Source organism: Diplotaxodon limnothrissa, linkage group LG6 (genome assembly GCF_057381915.1).
Source record: "Diplotaxodon limnothrissa isolate DT_005_m linkage group LG6, D_limnothrissa_male_GT1.1, whole genome shotgun sequence".
In the NCBI taxonomy this organism is placed as follows: Eukaryota; Metazoa; Chordata; class Actinopteri; order Cichliformes; family Cichlidae; genus Diplotaxodon; species Diplotaxodon limnothrissa.
The window spans coordinates 26,949,715-26,964,695 of NC_140601.1; the positions used below are offsets into that span (position 1 = coordinate 26,949,715).

Here is a 14,981-nt window from a genome sequence, read left to right on the forward strand (position 1 = left end):
CCTCATGGAGTCCCTAAATGGGACTTTAGTAAAAAGAAAAAAAAAGAAGATGCCTTTTTTGGACAATGCAACAGAAGACTAGCACTTAAAACCAATGTACATTCCAGTTTAAGAGTATAAAATGTTATTTATTGATTCCAATCACTGACTGAATCTAACCTAAAACCAGGAGTAAAAGATCTACTGTAAAGGTGCATTAACTGTTGATTTTCTATTATAAATACTTTAATAAGAGGACTCTAAATGTAATGTGAAACACTTTATCAGATGTATATGTGAGTCTGTGTGAATGCATGTCACATGGTTTGTACTGTACATGTGTAATAGGTACAAGATGGTCAAAAAGTGCTTTACAGATCAAAACATGCTGAATACTGTGAATACCAAATCCAGTCACTCTATTTTTTCTTTCAGCCAGCCCTTTTTTTGTTTTGGGTTTTTTTTGATTTTGTTTTTTTTTTTTTTTTTACTGCTCGTCAACCAAAGCAGTGAAACAGTCAAATCAAAGTTGACACATCAAACAGTTACTGAGTAAGAAGATAATTGAGCTCTTTATTCATCATCCAGCAGTTTACTTTCCTGAGTTAAACGGTCAGACGAAGCCAAAGCAGGCACTCTGTCAGTGGACGTCACAGCGAGCACAGTCTCGCAATCTCTGTCGTAGGGGATTTTGTGTGTGTGTGTTTGTGTGTGCAAGCGCATGTGCGTTTAGCTACCCTGGGACAATTTCTGGTGGTTCTTGAAGGCCAGAACGTCAGACCTCGGCGCTTATCTCTCCTTCGCAGGATGGGCTACCGCAGCCCTTTTCTTCACTCCATCTCTGGCTGCTGCCACATTCGCAAACACACACTCGCACATCGCCACAGGAAGCAGCCGTGTCAGCAGCTGATTTTCATGCATTTAAATCCATACGCCTGTGGTCACACGAATTAGGACACAAGTGTGTTTATGAGTGGATTAAGAAGCGTGTGACCATGTTTGTGTCTGTTCAAAGACTCGGCAGACTCAGCGAGGGTCATTGGCATGAAAATTCTCCTCAAAATGAGCAGTCAGGATCCAGTAACAGTTAAAGTATTATTTTATTTTTTAAGCAGGAAGGAAATCCTTCCCCAACAAATCAAACCGGCACAGTGAAGGTTGCTTGGGAGACTATAGCATGTTAAGGCATAGAAAAATGTATTATGCACATATGCAGTGAACCCCGTGTGTTGTTTTCAGTCAAATCTGAAAAAGCAGGCAGTCATGGATGTAGCATACTATAATCTACTTGTTAAAGGGCTCTATAGCAAAAGTAGGGTTTGTGCATACATGGAATATCACATCGAGCCCGTTCTCTTTAAACCAGGCTATCTACAGTGTAATCAGAATGACTTTGTATTTAGGTACTTACAAGTTAGCTTGTCCAGACTGATTAATATAATCCTCACATTTTGCTGTGCAACGTACAGATAAAAGTGTTTGTCAGTGATCTCAGCAGGAATGCTGGGAAATGTTCACAGGAGACACACACACACACAAAAAGATGTTCCTCTCTCATTGGTCATAGTCACTTTCTTGTAATTCGTGACTATCCAGTGTACATAATCTTATGCAAATCCATGTGTGAGAGTAGGTGGCTAAACAGATTAATCCAGATGTGATTGTTAATTGTCACTTTCTGCCAGTGATTAGATTTTTTGTAGATATTCAAGGTTCTAAAAACATAAAAGGGAAACTGATTCAGCCAACAACAGCATGTAAATCTGACACCAATGCAGAAGTTCACGGATTAAAATGTACTTTTACCTCCAAACCTCAAACAAGTGGTTCATCTGCACAACATATCTAGTGAAAGTTTGTCTCGGTCACTTCCGACTGGGTGTTCAGTGTACAGTTTAACGAAGAGCAGCCGCTTGTTGCTTTACATTGTTGTATCTGCCTGGAAATCTGCAACAATGAGCTTAAGACTGCATAGAGCTACAAACCAGGAGGCTGATCTCTGCTGTGTTGGCAGCAGTTTTTTCACATAACCATTCATGAATATGAAAACATATCCCATGCCTTACATGCTTGGCAGGGATTTCTTTTCCCATTTGACACACTACTCTACTGCCCTCCAGTGGTTAGCATCAATATCAAATATTTGAAATATCATAATCTATTGGAGTGAGTGTTTCCTTGATGAAGTGCAGAGCACTGATTTGATGGTTGTTGTTAGCCATACGGTTACCAAATATGCATTTAAAGTTCTAATGACAAAATATTTGCAGTAATTATAAAATGAACACTTGAAACATGAATTATTAATTTTCCGTTGTGACTGTTAATTATATCTTTGTGAATAGTTACGTTTTTAAATATACTGTCTTATATTCACAGCAAGGAGTTCTTTTATACCTTGATGTAATAAAGGAGTCATCAGGTCATCTCAAATCACCCGATTAAGAAAACAAACTCCTGCAGTTATTGTATCAAAATTCAGGCCTTTTGCTGATCAGTGGTGTCTATTATACATGTTTTAAAATGTCTTTTTCTTTCCGTGGTTGACAGAGAGAGTAGTAGAAATGCACTTTATTTGAAAGAAAAAAAAATCTTGAGTTGATGATATTGTTTGTAAGTTACTATCCTGTATACAATGTGGATTCTACAAATGAACACAAAAGTCTGATAAGTATAAAAACATTCCACATTTCTCTGTTCACTCGAAGTGTATTTAGTTGTACCACTGCGGCATTTTTGTTTGTGATAGGTGTGACCTAAATGCAGACACCTGAAGTGCAGTACGTGGAATAAAATTCAGTTTTTGTTCCAAAACTTGCAGGATCTCACTCTTTTTTGGCTTTAACCTCTAATCCCGCAGCAGCATTTCTCACAGTAAGCACACCTCTGGCTACAGCGTGCAGGTAATTATTAATAAGTTCTTTACACCTGAAAAAAGATGTTCATGTCATCGTAGCTGTTACTAATAGGAGAGCTTGGTGGGTGTTGTTAATTCTGACTTCAGTGTCCTACTTTATGAAAGGGTGTTACCAAGGGGCAAATATGAATCATTTTTAAAAAAAATAGACCTTCTTTTAGAGCATTTAGAGCCGTCAAAGACAGGTGTAGCTAATAACCTTTCACAGCTGCGGCAGCGCTATAATCTCTGGAATAAAGTCATAGTTAATGTTATTAGTTATCTCTGTGTTTCTCCAGCTGTGAAAAGGTTTATGAAGCTGATTCCTTTGCAAATGAAAAGGCCTCTGATCCTACCAAGACTATCAAGATTACAGTTAGCTGCATTTATTAACAAAATAAAATGGATTGGAATCTTCTGTCAACAAAACTGTCATTGACTAGTGGAGAAAACATTCACATCCTTTAAGTGTCTAAGGCCCATCTATTTTCTACTACTTTTGGAGTTGCAGGGAGGCTGGAGAATTTCCTAGCTGGTACAGAGCAAGAAAAAAGGCACACCTTGTACAAGCTGTGAGCCACTACAGAGACAGACAACCACACACTGACATCTGAGCCTACAGTCAGTTTGGAATCACCAGTTAACCTTAGGGACCAAGTCTAGGGCATGATGTATGTGTAACCTCCACACGTGAAGCCATGTTAAGACGGAACTAAACAAATACTTGCACTACTTGTGCATACTCGCACTGAATTCTTTTCTTAGAATAAGGATAAATTAAATCAAAATAGTGTGCTTGAACTAGGGCATCATGGTGGTACAGTGGTTAGTCCTGTTGCTTCACAATGAGAAAGCCCTGGGTCTGACTTAACCAGGCCAGCTGGGGCCTTTTCTGTGTAGAGATGCATGTTCTCTGTGGGTAGTCTGACTTTCTCTCATAGTCCAAAGACATGCATGTGAGGTTAAGTGGTCTACCGTTCTGTGATACAGTAAACTGGCAACCTGTCTGCAGTTTGCCCTATAACAGCTGTGCAGCTGTACAGGTGCAATAAATTATTACTTTCATAGCTAATTAATTAAGCAATGTTATAACCATCAGTCTAACCCCTGAAAATCAAATGCTTGGAGGTAATTTATTTTTACATGAAAATGTATCCATATGTATTTGAAGACATATGACAGGTCTGTTAATATATTACTCATTTAAAAGATGGTAGTGGTGTGTGCTATGATGTTTGGTTTGAAGACAGTGATGCTGACAAAAGACAGGAGGCAGAGAAGATTTTCATTAAGAGTTACTGATATGGACAAGATTAGAAATGAGTATGTCAGAGGGACAAATTAGGCTGCGGGGTTTCAAGAGAAAGTTAAAGAGGCAAGACTGAAATGGTTAGATGTACAGCAGAGGGTAAGTGAATATACTGGACAAACAATGTTGAATATTGAGCTTGAGAGCAGGAGAAAAAGACCACAGAAAAGATTGGATGCAGTGATTGAGGACATGCAGAGGATTGGTGTGACACAGGAGGATGCCAGGGATAGGATGACAGGTTAAAAATATATGTTATAAGTATATAGTATAAAGTTACTTACCCTTCTTTATCCTTAAAGCTTGAGTCTTCTACCAAAGCCCTGGGGGCTTGAGAGTCCTGCACAGTGCACTGCTCTGGACGGAGCTCTCGAATATCGTTTATGGGATCTGCTGGAGCCACTTCCCCTGTTTGGCAGTCATCAGATTACCACAGTCACCACTGTTGCCTTCACCCTACACATCTTAGCCCTTGGTATTTCTTGAGCTCCTGATGTTTCTTCTCCCTCATGTTGCTTTCACTTGGTACAGCTGCATCTTCCACTATGACTGTCTTCCTCTGCGTATCCACCACTACTATGTCCAGTTGGTTAGCCATCACTAGTTTGTCTGTCTGTATTAAGAAGTCCCGCAGGGTTCCCTGCACAGGCTTATCATTCCATGATGGTTCCTCTTCTTTCTCACATAATCAGTTGTGACCATCATCCTGGTGTACTCATGGACCTTGCTGTTTCATCCTTGATGGTGGTTCTGACACTCATTAGTGCTCAGACTCATTCCTTCCTTATGGAGGAGGTGGCTAATGTTTGCTCCCTTTTGTAGTCTGTATCCATATCTAGTCTTCTTAATGTTCTGGCTAAAAGGGGGTTCGGGCCTATGCCTATACAGCAGTGGGGACAGAGCATCTCCTTGGTAAATCCCACTCTTGATGGTGACTTTCCTAAAGAAGGCTCTTAAGGTCCTGTCTTGTATAGTTCTAGGCACTCCAGGATCCATGCATGAGGGACTGATTCACAGGCTTTCTTGTAGACAGTCCAGGCATAACACCTGGACTGTCTACAGTGCTCACCCTGGTCTTACAGCCTCAAGAAACTGCTCTATCTATCAGTAGCTGGCGTTTCTGCCAATTCCTTACTGGGTCCTGCTTGAGACTTTTTTTGTTGGATTTTGGATGTATGATGGTTATTCTGGTTGAAAGCTGCACAAAGGTAACTAATTACACCATAATTATTTACTAATATATAAACCAAAATTATATGTTACTTATTATTTTAACTTTTTTCAATTGTTGGCATGTTTGTACCTAAATTTATTATTTATGTTTAGTAACGCATACTTTTTAACCAGGTCACTCATTGCATAACTACAGGACTTATTATTAGCCAATGGCACCGTGCACTGCGCATTAGTGCAATATTATCCTATCAGATTTGCTACAGGATTTAATTCAACCAATAGTGGTGCGCCGGAAAAGGACAACAGGAAGTAAATGTTGTCCGGTCAGGAGCTGTCACACGGAGCAGCATAGACGCTATGTAGTAGCTTATTTTCGTAACCGTGTAGATAAATGACTTTCTGTGTTAAATGGGAGGAAGTCTACCATTCGTACATTAACTGTATTTTATTATAAAAGCATTAAGCTCTTCGGGGATTCCGTCTTCAGTGCTAGAGAGCTAACGCCGGGGCTAGCTGCAGAAGTTAGCGTGTTCAGCCAGCTAGTCTCAGGCTGCCGCTGTACGCCAGGAGGGAGGAAATATCCGAAATGAGTGGCTCTATTACGGGGTACCGACCTGCTTAACCGACCTTTACATCAGGTATGTTGTTGCTGGCCTTTGATTCTTTAATAATGGTGAAAGACGCTTTTTAAATTAGGTATGCGCTATAGTGCTGGTGAGTCTTTGTGACCAGAGCAGTAAATGGGAATTGACAGTGAGGCTGCTGGTCAGAATCCGTTCATATACCCTGACACTGGTCGTGTCATGAGAGTGTTTCTATAATAGATTATGGTTAATAAACCGGTTGACTTACAGGTGATGAAAAATGGTAGCCACCATCATCATCAGATGACTTTTACAGACGTTGAAAAGCCCGACATACCGGTTGTCAAATGGTTATCACATGATGAGTGTTTTTTTTCTTCTCTACCATAGAAACGTTTCCATCAGCAGGATCAGTTAGTACTCATCGTAATACTCTCTGTTCCCTGTCGAAAGTGCTACTCATCAGTTTCAGGGCAGGGTGAAAAAGGTCTCTGGTACTTTCCTTAAGTGTTTTTCAAATTGTGAAATCAGAATCAGAATCAGAATCAGAATGGGGTTTATTGCCAAATGTTGAGCAGGTTTACAACATTAGGAAATTGCTGCGGTGCTTCAAATGGGCAGCTGTGGATGATTACTCGGATTTACTCTGACAGTTTGGGTTTTTTTAATGTTTCTTTGTGCTGTTTGCCCTTGATTCTGACTTACAGATGTTAAAAAACGAAGGATCTTACTTTGTTCTTGTTTTTTTTTCTAGAGTTAAACATCCATAATGAAACAAGGAAACCTGTGAACTGCTCAGGTCCTTAGGCTGTTATCAGATCTCTCAAACGCAAGCATATTGTTTTCAGCAGAAAGTATGAGTGTGGATCATTGACAGACTGTATAATGCAAGAGGACTAAAAAGAAAATTGTGCATATACAAACATGTTTTTATTTTACTTAACCAGACAGACAACTCAGATTAAACATCTCTTTCGCAATAGTATCCTGGCAACAGTTCAATCAGTTATACAAGCTGATGATACAAATACACAAGGGAGGCTTCAAATGCACATGTGATTAAGAAGGTGCAAAAGCAAGCAGCTTCCTCAGTAGTTATTAATAATGACCTTACAGAGTTTTTAGAAAAATATAAATATCTAGGGGCACACATTAAAATGATATTCAAATACCAGTGACATTTACATAAAAGAATACAGCAATTATAGTAAATGTGGAAGTTGGACATAGAATGGGTCTTTTCGTTTCCAGCTCTCTGTCTTAGTCACTGCGGCTCAGGTGGCTCAGTGGGTCATCTGTCAGTCAGCAGGTTCCTTCACCGTTTAAGTCTACCTGCGGAAGTGTTCTTGGGCACTGAATCCAGAGTTGTACGTCCTACTTCAGTTTTATTGTGTGAATGTTAGAAAGTGATTAGCCATGGATAACAATCCTCCTTCTTATAAGAAGTATTATTTAATGAATGACTTTGATGTTTTCAGGGGAAATAAAATTTGTTGCAATTACATACCCGCATACATCAGCTAAAAATTTGACTTCTTCTTTTACCCTAATGGTTTATGTAATTAGTCATTTATCTGCCAAAGTGCAAACTCTGCCTCTTTGGTTGTTACCAATTCCGTTTTAACAATAGTGAAATTGGGTTGAGTTTGTTTGTTTGTTTTTAGCAACATGAAACATGAAAACAAGACAACACTCCCCACAACCACCAACACAGCTGGTCCTCCTATTACATCAAACAGAAAACACACAACCAGGTTTCAGGAGAAAAAAAATGTTAGAGCATACAAACCAGAAACAGGTGCTCATCTCTGAAGGCAGTGTTGAAACTGAAAATGTGTACTTTAGTTAGAATCTGCTAAACAATGAAAAGTTTCTCTAAATTTACAGGCTAATAATCAATATATAAAAGGAAAATACCATAGAAAATGATCAGTACAGGATTCATGGAGCCTCTGAATCTTACTTTTTTTTTTTTCCAAATTGCTCTTTACATCAAGGTAGAATGTCAGCATAAACAAAACTATTGAGTGGAAATACACCAGGCACTACAGAGGATTATCAGTATTCTTATACCGCCAGACTTCAAGACCTGTGGGTGGTACTTGACCAGAAGCAAAAGGCATCAGTAAATGTATATTTAGCATTCTGATTACAGAATGGAAACTTATTACTTATTACCATCACATGGATGACAAATGTCACGTCTATCCGTTGATAACTGGATATATGTGACAACGGCAATGTAGAAGATGAAAAACATTCAGCACTCAGAGATAAATATTTCAAGAGGCTTTTCAAACCTACAGTTTAATTTGATGAAACATAAAATCCACTTGTGTTTATAAACTAGAAATAACAGGGAGATTTCAGACTTCTGTTAAACAAGATGGCACAGATAATTAAGAGCCAGGAAAAATCCAGTGTAACTGTGTGCTGTGTATTCAAAGAAGAAAAGCCACTTTTAAAATGAGTTTAAATCCAAGTAAATATTTGAGTTAATAAGTATATGAGTGGCAGGATGAGTGTAAAAGCGTTTTGAGTACAAGATGCATCAGTAGTTAATTTTTTACCTAGATTCTTGTGTTGTTCCTCTTTTTCGTTCATTCATCAGTTCTGTGTCGCAATGAGGAGCACAAGAGGTAAGCTCTGAGGTCTCGGAGCCATGAACTCAGTTTCCCCGAGTGCAGCACAATACGTAGGGGGAGTCATGCAAGATGAGCTGGTGGACAGGGGGAGGCAGCAGCAGCCCATGGAGCGGCAGGGCAGCTTTGGAGTCAGGCCTCCACAAACTCAAGGTGCCAGCAGAGAAGCCGCCGGGGAGCTTGACGAGATGGACAAACTCAAGGCCAAACTTATGTCAGCATGGAATAATGTCAAATATGGTTTGTAGTCAGTTTTAAGTAATGAAGACTGAGTGTTGGATTTTTGTTTATATAGAGGAGTACTGAGATTTCTGCTTTGAGAATCTTTTTTGCGCCTCTGTCTGCAGGCTGGACTGTTAAGTCTAAAACCTCCTTCAACAAGATGTCTCCTGTGACTGTCCTGGGTCACTCCTATCTGCTTAACAGTGAAGGTAAGTGCTAAATGTATTCATACATCTTAAAACTATTTCCTCTCTAGAGAAACGTAAAGAAGAATAGACCCCAGGTGTTGTAGTGATGTGTGCTGTGGCTAACCACACTGGTTAACCGTTTCCTATTTAAATGTTTATTTGACATGAGAAAGCTGAGCAGTAGGAACTAAAACAGACAAAACCTGCGCTTTTATTTCCAAAATATTATATGCAGGTATCATAACTGAGCTTTTTCATCATTTAAAATTAGTAATACAAACAGCTTAATGCTTGAACAAAGTGCTAGAGCTCTAAATATGTGTGTGTTTGTGTGTCTCTTGCTCCACCTCTCTATTTCACTCCCTCTCAGATGAGGTGGAGCGGTTCCGCCTAGCGTTTGTGTCCAGGATCTGGTTGACCTATAGGAGAGAGTTCCCTCAGCTGGAGGGCTCCACCTGGACAACAGACTGTGGTTGGGGCTGCATGCTGCGCAGTGGGCAGATGCTGCTGGCACAGGGGCTCCTGGTTCACTTGATGCCCAGAGGTAGAACTCTCCATCTGGTACACACATTTTTACATTTAAACATAAGAAGTGTTCATCCATTAAGAATATAAAATATCATAAAAATTAGGTTGCGGCACTGACCAAGATGTGTCCTCACATATAACTCAAAGCTAAAGATGGTCCGTGTCTCATTTCTGGTTTAGCCAAGAGAGATACCTGAGTAGAGGGTGCAGGAAGCTATGAATTCACCAGGGTATAACCTGTGCTAATCTCAGTGTGACATTTGTCATTCATTGACTTTGTACTCTGGAACTGGCCAGTTAAAGACCATTTAATTTACTATCCCAGTTCGTCGCCCGTCACCCCTCGGTCAGTTACAGAAAAAGTTAGGTGTCATTTCCAGATGAGTGAGCAGTGTCCTCGGTTTCTCAGTCACATCAACCACCACTATGATAGCAAGGAGAAAACCCTCAGGTTTGGGATCTCGCCTACAGGTTCCCACATGGTAGCCATGTCCATCTTTTATATACAGTCTATGGTTGACTCAAAAACTGACAACCCATCCTTTCTCTAACTCCGTTCTTTTGTTTTATACACAGTTTTATACTGTTTTTTTTTCTGTGTGTATACTCATGTCTGTAACATCCTCTGATCGTTTAAAGTCTGAAGAAAAAAAATAAAATAAATACATTTTGTTTCTGTTTTTCTAGACTGGGTTTGGCCAGAGTCTCAGCAGCTTACTGATGTGGACTTTGAGGTATTCCGTCCACGTTCCCCAGCCCGGGCTGGAGGGGTCCCAATACCCTCCTTTGGCTCTCCACGAGGTTCCAGCACCCCTGAGAAATCCCTGCCAAGCAGTCAGGCACCTAGATGCAGCCAGAAGAAAAGGGTCTACGAGTCCACAAAGGACAGGCAAGAGCACATCCACTCCAGGCTTGTTACCTGGTTTGGGGATCAGCCCCCAGCACCTTTTGGCGTTCACCAGCTGGTGGATATTGGCAAAGGTTCGGGGAAGAAGGCTGGTGACTGGTATGGCCCCTCTGTAGTCGCACACATACTACGGTAAGGGCTCGTTTTTGCAAGCAAGGCTTTTCTGTGTTCTGAAATCATTTACACAGCTGTTAAGCATTTCCAGAATTATGGAATTGTTTTCTTGTCCCTTTCAGGAAAGCAGTGGACAAAACATCTGTGGTCACAAACCTGGCTGTATATGTGGCTCAGGATTGTACAGGTGAGATTTATAGAGCAGATATTTGTTTAGCTTAATAATGAGAAAAGAGCAGATTGATATTTGCTTTGCACTAAGAGTGTAAATACACTCACCGGTCAGTGTTTTTGTACATCTAAAGTTAAAAGCATTTATCAGAATTGGGGATTAACAAACTTAAAATGTGGCATGGTTGTTTACACCAGGCGGGCCGGTCTGAATATTCCAGCTGATCTATTGGGATTTCCCCACACAATCATCTCTGGGTTTTAGAGAACGATCCAAAGTAAAGAAAAATATCCAGTGAGCAGGAGTTATTTGGCCAAAAATGCTTTGTGGATACCAGAAATCAGAGGACAGTGACCCGACTGCTTCAAACTGATTGGAAGGCAACAGAAACTCAGATAACCACTCATTACAATTTAAGTATTTAGAAGAGCCTCTATGAATGTAGAACACTTTGAACGTTGAAGGTAATGAGCTACAGCAGCAGAATATCATGCCAGGGCCACTCCTACCAGCTAAGAACAGGAAATTGAGGCTAGAAGTCACACAAGCTCAACAAAACAACAGAAGAATGGCTTGATGAGTCTTATTTTTTCCTGTATCATTTGGATCCTAGGGTTAGAGTCTAGCATAAACAACATAAAATCGATCCTGTCAGGTTGTGGTGTAATGGTGTGGGGGATAGTTTCTTAGTACCGACTGATACCTTAGGCTACGGATAGGCTGTATAGATTTGAAAACTGCGTTTTCGTCTGAAAACGCTCCGCCTCCACTGGCGTTTTCAGTCGTTTTCACAGAGTTGTGCGTCCACATTGAAACGACCCAAAACGCTTACGTTCCAGTCCTGCGCATGCACAAAAGCGAGTGAGAATTAAAGAATTTGAAGAAAAGCTATCCGGAGCATGTACAAACTGATATTAATCATTTTTAGGGCTGTCAGAATTGAGAGCAATCAAAACAACTGCTGTATAATGCACTCCGCTATCTTTGTTTAATTGGTCACATGACTACACCACATGACTAAAATGCGTCATCGAGACGGGAAAACGTCGTCTCAGTGTGGACGGGAGGCCAAAACGGAGAGAAAACAATGCGTTTTCAAACAAAAACACATTAGTGTGGACGTAGCCTTAAATTTCACATGAACCAAGCACCTTTGGGATGTGGTGGAACAGGAGATTTGCATTACAGATGTGCAGCTGTCAAATCTGCAGCAACTCTGTGATGCTGTCACATCAGTATGGACCAAAATCTCTGAATGTTTCCAGTGCTTAGTTCAATTTGTGCCGGAAATAATTAAGACAGTTCCGATTGCAAAAGGGAGTCTAAACCAGTACTAACTAGGTGTACCTAATAAAGTGTCTGCTCTCTACATCATGCCTGTTTTAACCCTCACTGTTTCTGTGCCTTGTAGTGTACAAAGAAGATGTGGTGCATCTGTGTGATCGGTCACTGAATCAGACTTCTTCCGATCTGTCCAGTCAGGACTGGAAGTCTGTTATCATACTGGTCCCTGTCCGGCTGGGAGGGGAGGCCCTCAATCCAGCCTACATCGATTGTGTCAAGGTCTGTTAACCATCCAGTGCCTGACCCCACTTCCTAAAGGATTTTAAGTGTCTAAACTCATATTAAAAATATTTGTGTTCATTCTCAGAACTTCCTGAAACTGGAATGCTGTATTGGAATAATCGGAGGCAAACCAAAACATTCGCTGTATTTCATTGGTTTCCAAGGTGAGGATTGCCAAAAACATACTCTGTACATTTTTTTTTTTTTATCTTTTTGCATAAATCCAGCCGAAGCAAGGGCAGCTAGGGAAGAACTGACATTTTTTGCTGTTATGCTCCTCTGCAACCCGTATTATTCTTGCAGTGGCGATGCAGGAGCCACACATTCTCTCAGGTGTGGATAATGACGCGCTGCTTTGGTGCAGAACTGCTACTTCTGCTTATCACGCTCTGCATTACTCTTCACGACACTTTATTCTTAAACTTAGGATATCTAGAAGCATAAGTAAAATGTGCTTTTAAAAACTGTGGTGTCATTTGTCACTTTGTCGCTTATTAGCTGATTGCTAATGTGTTTAACTGCTACCTGACAATGGTTTAAAACCCTTAAGGCAAAAAAGCACATCCCAAATAAATCTTCACACTACAAATGGAAACTTCCTGTATGAACCATCACAAAGCCTCTCTGAAATTAAAAATATAAATTGTGCCTTTTGTATCAATGTCTAATATAATATTATACATATGTTTTGGTGGTTTGTTAAGGAAGTAGAGTTTGTAACTTACAGCTTTGGGCTTCTGTGGTAGTTGTTACAAAGGTCAGCAGGAACAAGCTGTCTGAATTATAAAAAGTATGAGAGACTATTCATCATTTAACTATTTGATTTATTGTTTTATACTTGGATTCCTCTCTGTCTGGCAGATGAGCAGCTGCTGTATCTGGATCCTCACTACTGCCAGCCAGTGGTCGATGTCAGTCAAGTTAACTTCTCACTGGAGGTTTGCTGCCTGCTTCATTACTCTTCTCTTCTGTCTGTCTGGCTTTTATCTCCTTTTTTTTCCTGGGATCATATCATATGACTTCAAACTCATTCACGGGTCATTAAAGATAACATGTCTGCTTAGTTGGCTCTGATCTGTTTATTGTATGACCCATGTCTCCTTTTACCACTCTGCAGTCGTTCCACTGTAGCTCTCCTAAAAAGATGCCCTTCAACCGTATGGATCCGAGCTGCACCATCGGTTTCTACGCCAAGAACAAGAAGGACTTTGAGTCTCTATGTTCTGCTGTCAGTGAGGTGAGTTTTTGCAACCTCCTCACATTTTTGTGGCTCTGATTTAATTTATACAACATACTAGAAATGAGCAGCATTTTTTTTCTTTCTTTCGTAGAGATAAATCTGTCCTGTTTCTGACAGTTAAATATGTTTGAGTTGGTTTGGAGGGAAAAAAAGCAATATTAAGCCATCACTTTCGGCTCCAGAAAGCTGAATAATCATCTTGCTGTTTTCATTTCTGCACAGATACAATTTCAATAGCTCAAGTTGCACAAATTTTTCAAGCAAAGATTTCCGATTTTATTTTTTCTGAGTTGAGGTCAAAACATGAGAATTGGCTGCTTTTCTTTGTAATGCCTAACAGTCAGTTGAATACGAGAGCAAATGTAGAAAGCGAGTGCTACACAATCGAAGCAGGTACTGTATGTAGATCTTCATATTCCATTCAAATAATATATGTGCCAAGGATGTAATTGGTTTGTTTGGGCTTTTGCATTAAAATTATTACATTTTTCACCATTGCTAGAGCTTGGCCCAGTCTTGAAGTGTTCTCAGTAATTCATGCATTAATTTTTAGAAGTATTATTTACCATTGTGGGAGAACAAAATTGGAATATTTTCCCAAAACAAATTTAAATATAATAAATTGGGAGATATCGTTATGATAGTTTGAAGAAGAAAAATGTCAAAAACTGATTTTTTTTTTCCTCTTTTTCTCTGCGTGCGATATATTCTGTTTTGTTTTTAAGATTATCTGCTTTAACTGGACTTTGTTGTCCTTCCAGGCTCTGTCATCGTCGAAGGAGAAGTATCCTGTCTTCACCTTTGTGGAGGGCCACAGTCAGGATTATGGACTTGAGGGTCACAGCAGCAATCACAGTGGACCTCCAGCTCATATCCTGCCTCCAGGGAGACTAGGCAGAAGCAACAACAGAAGAAGCAGTGAAGAGTTTGTCTTCCTGTAAAGCTCTGAGGACGATGCTCTCCCATCTGTAGGGGGCAGAAGTGGACACTCAATTGCCTTTAAAAGACTTGATTCTGTCGATGCTGCGGCTGCAAGGCGGGCACAACTCTTTTGTGCTTTGTCTTCCTCACTGGTCAACACGGCTGCTGTCATCACCTCTGTGTGGGTGGCGTTATAAGCTAACAGGCATTAGTGACTACTGGCTGGAGCACTGCTTTACCTGACGAAGGTGACTTCAAAATGGATAGAAACGTTTTCAAGTACTTGAAATGTTCTTGGTTCATTTTATCAGACGACGTCAAAAAAAGCCTCAGTGGTGTCTGCATCATCTTTAATTGGCTCACTCGTCTGCCCGATATTGTTCATGACTTGTATTATATCACATTCCCTCTGCTGAATATTTTTTTTAATTTTTATTCTTTAAATTAATTAGATTTAAGAATGTGTGTTTTGTGTGCGAGTGAGTGTTTTGTTAGTGTAATTTATTTGTCTTTTAAATTGTGTTAAGGATTATGCCG

The 14,981-nt window shown here is 40.1% G+C and overlaps 1 protein-coding gene across 1 annotated transcript; it reads left to right on the forward strand.

Moving 5' to 3' along the window:
- The first annotated feature begins 5,693 nt into the window (after positions 1–5,693).
- atg4da (autophagy related 4D, cysteine peptidase a) lies at positions 5,694–14,920 on the forward strand. The gene is made up of 11 exons (XM_085356037.1): positions 5,694–5,998; positions 8,556–8,826; positions 8,934–9,017; positions 9,367–9,540; positions 10,212–10,563; positions 10,668–10,732; positions 12,129–12,280; positions 12,369–12,447; positions 13,145–13,221; positions 13,401–13,520; positions 14,285–14,920. Exons 2-11 carry the CDS (start codon positions 8,607–8,609, stop codon positions 14,462–14,464), a joined length of 1,503 nt encoding a protein of 500 aa, XP_085212163.1. The 5' UTR covers positions 5,694–5,998; positions 8,556–8,606; the 3' UTR covers positions 14,465–14,920.
- The last annotated feature ends 61 nt before the right edge of the window (positions 14,921–14,981 follow it).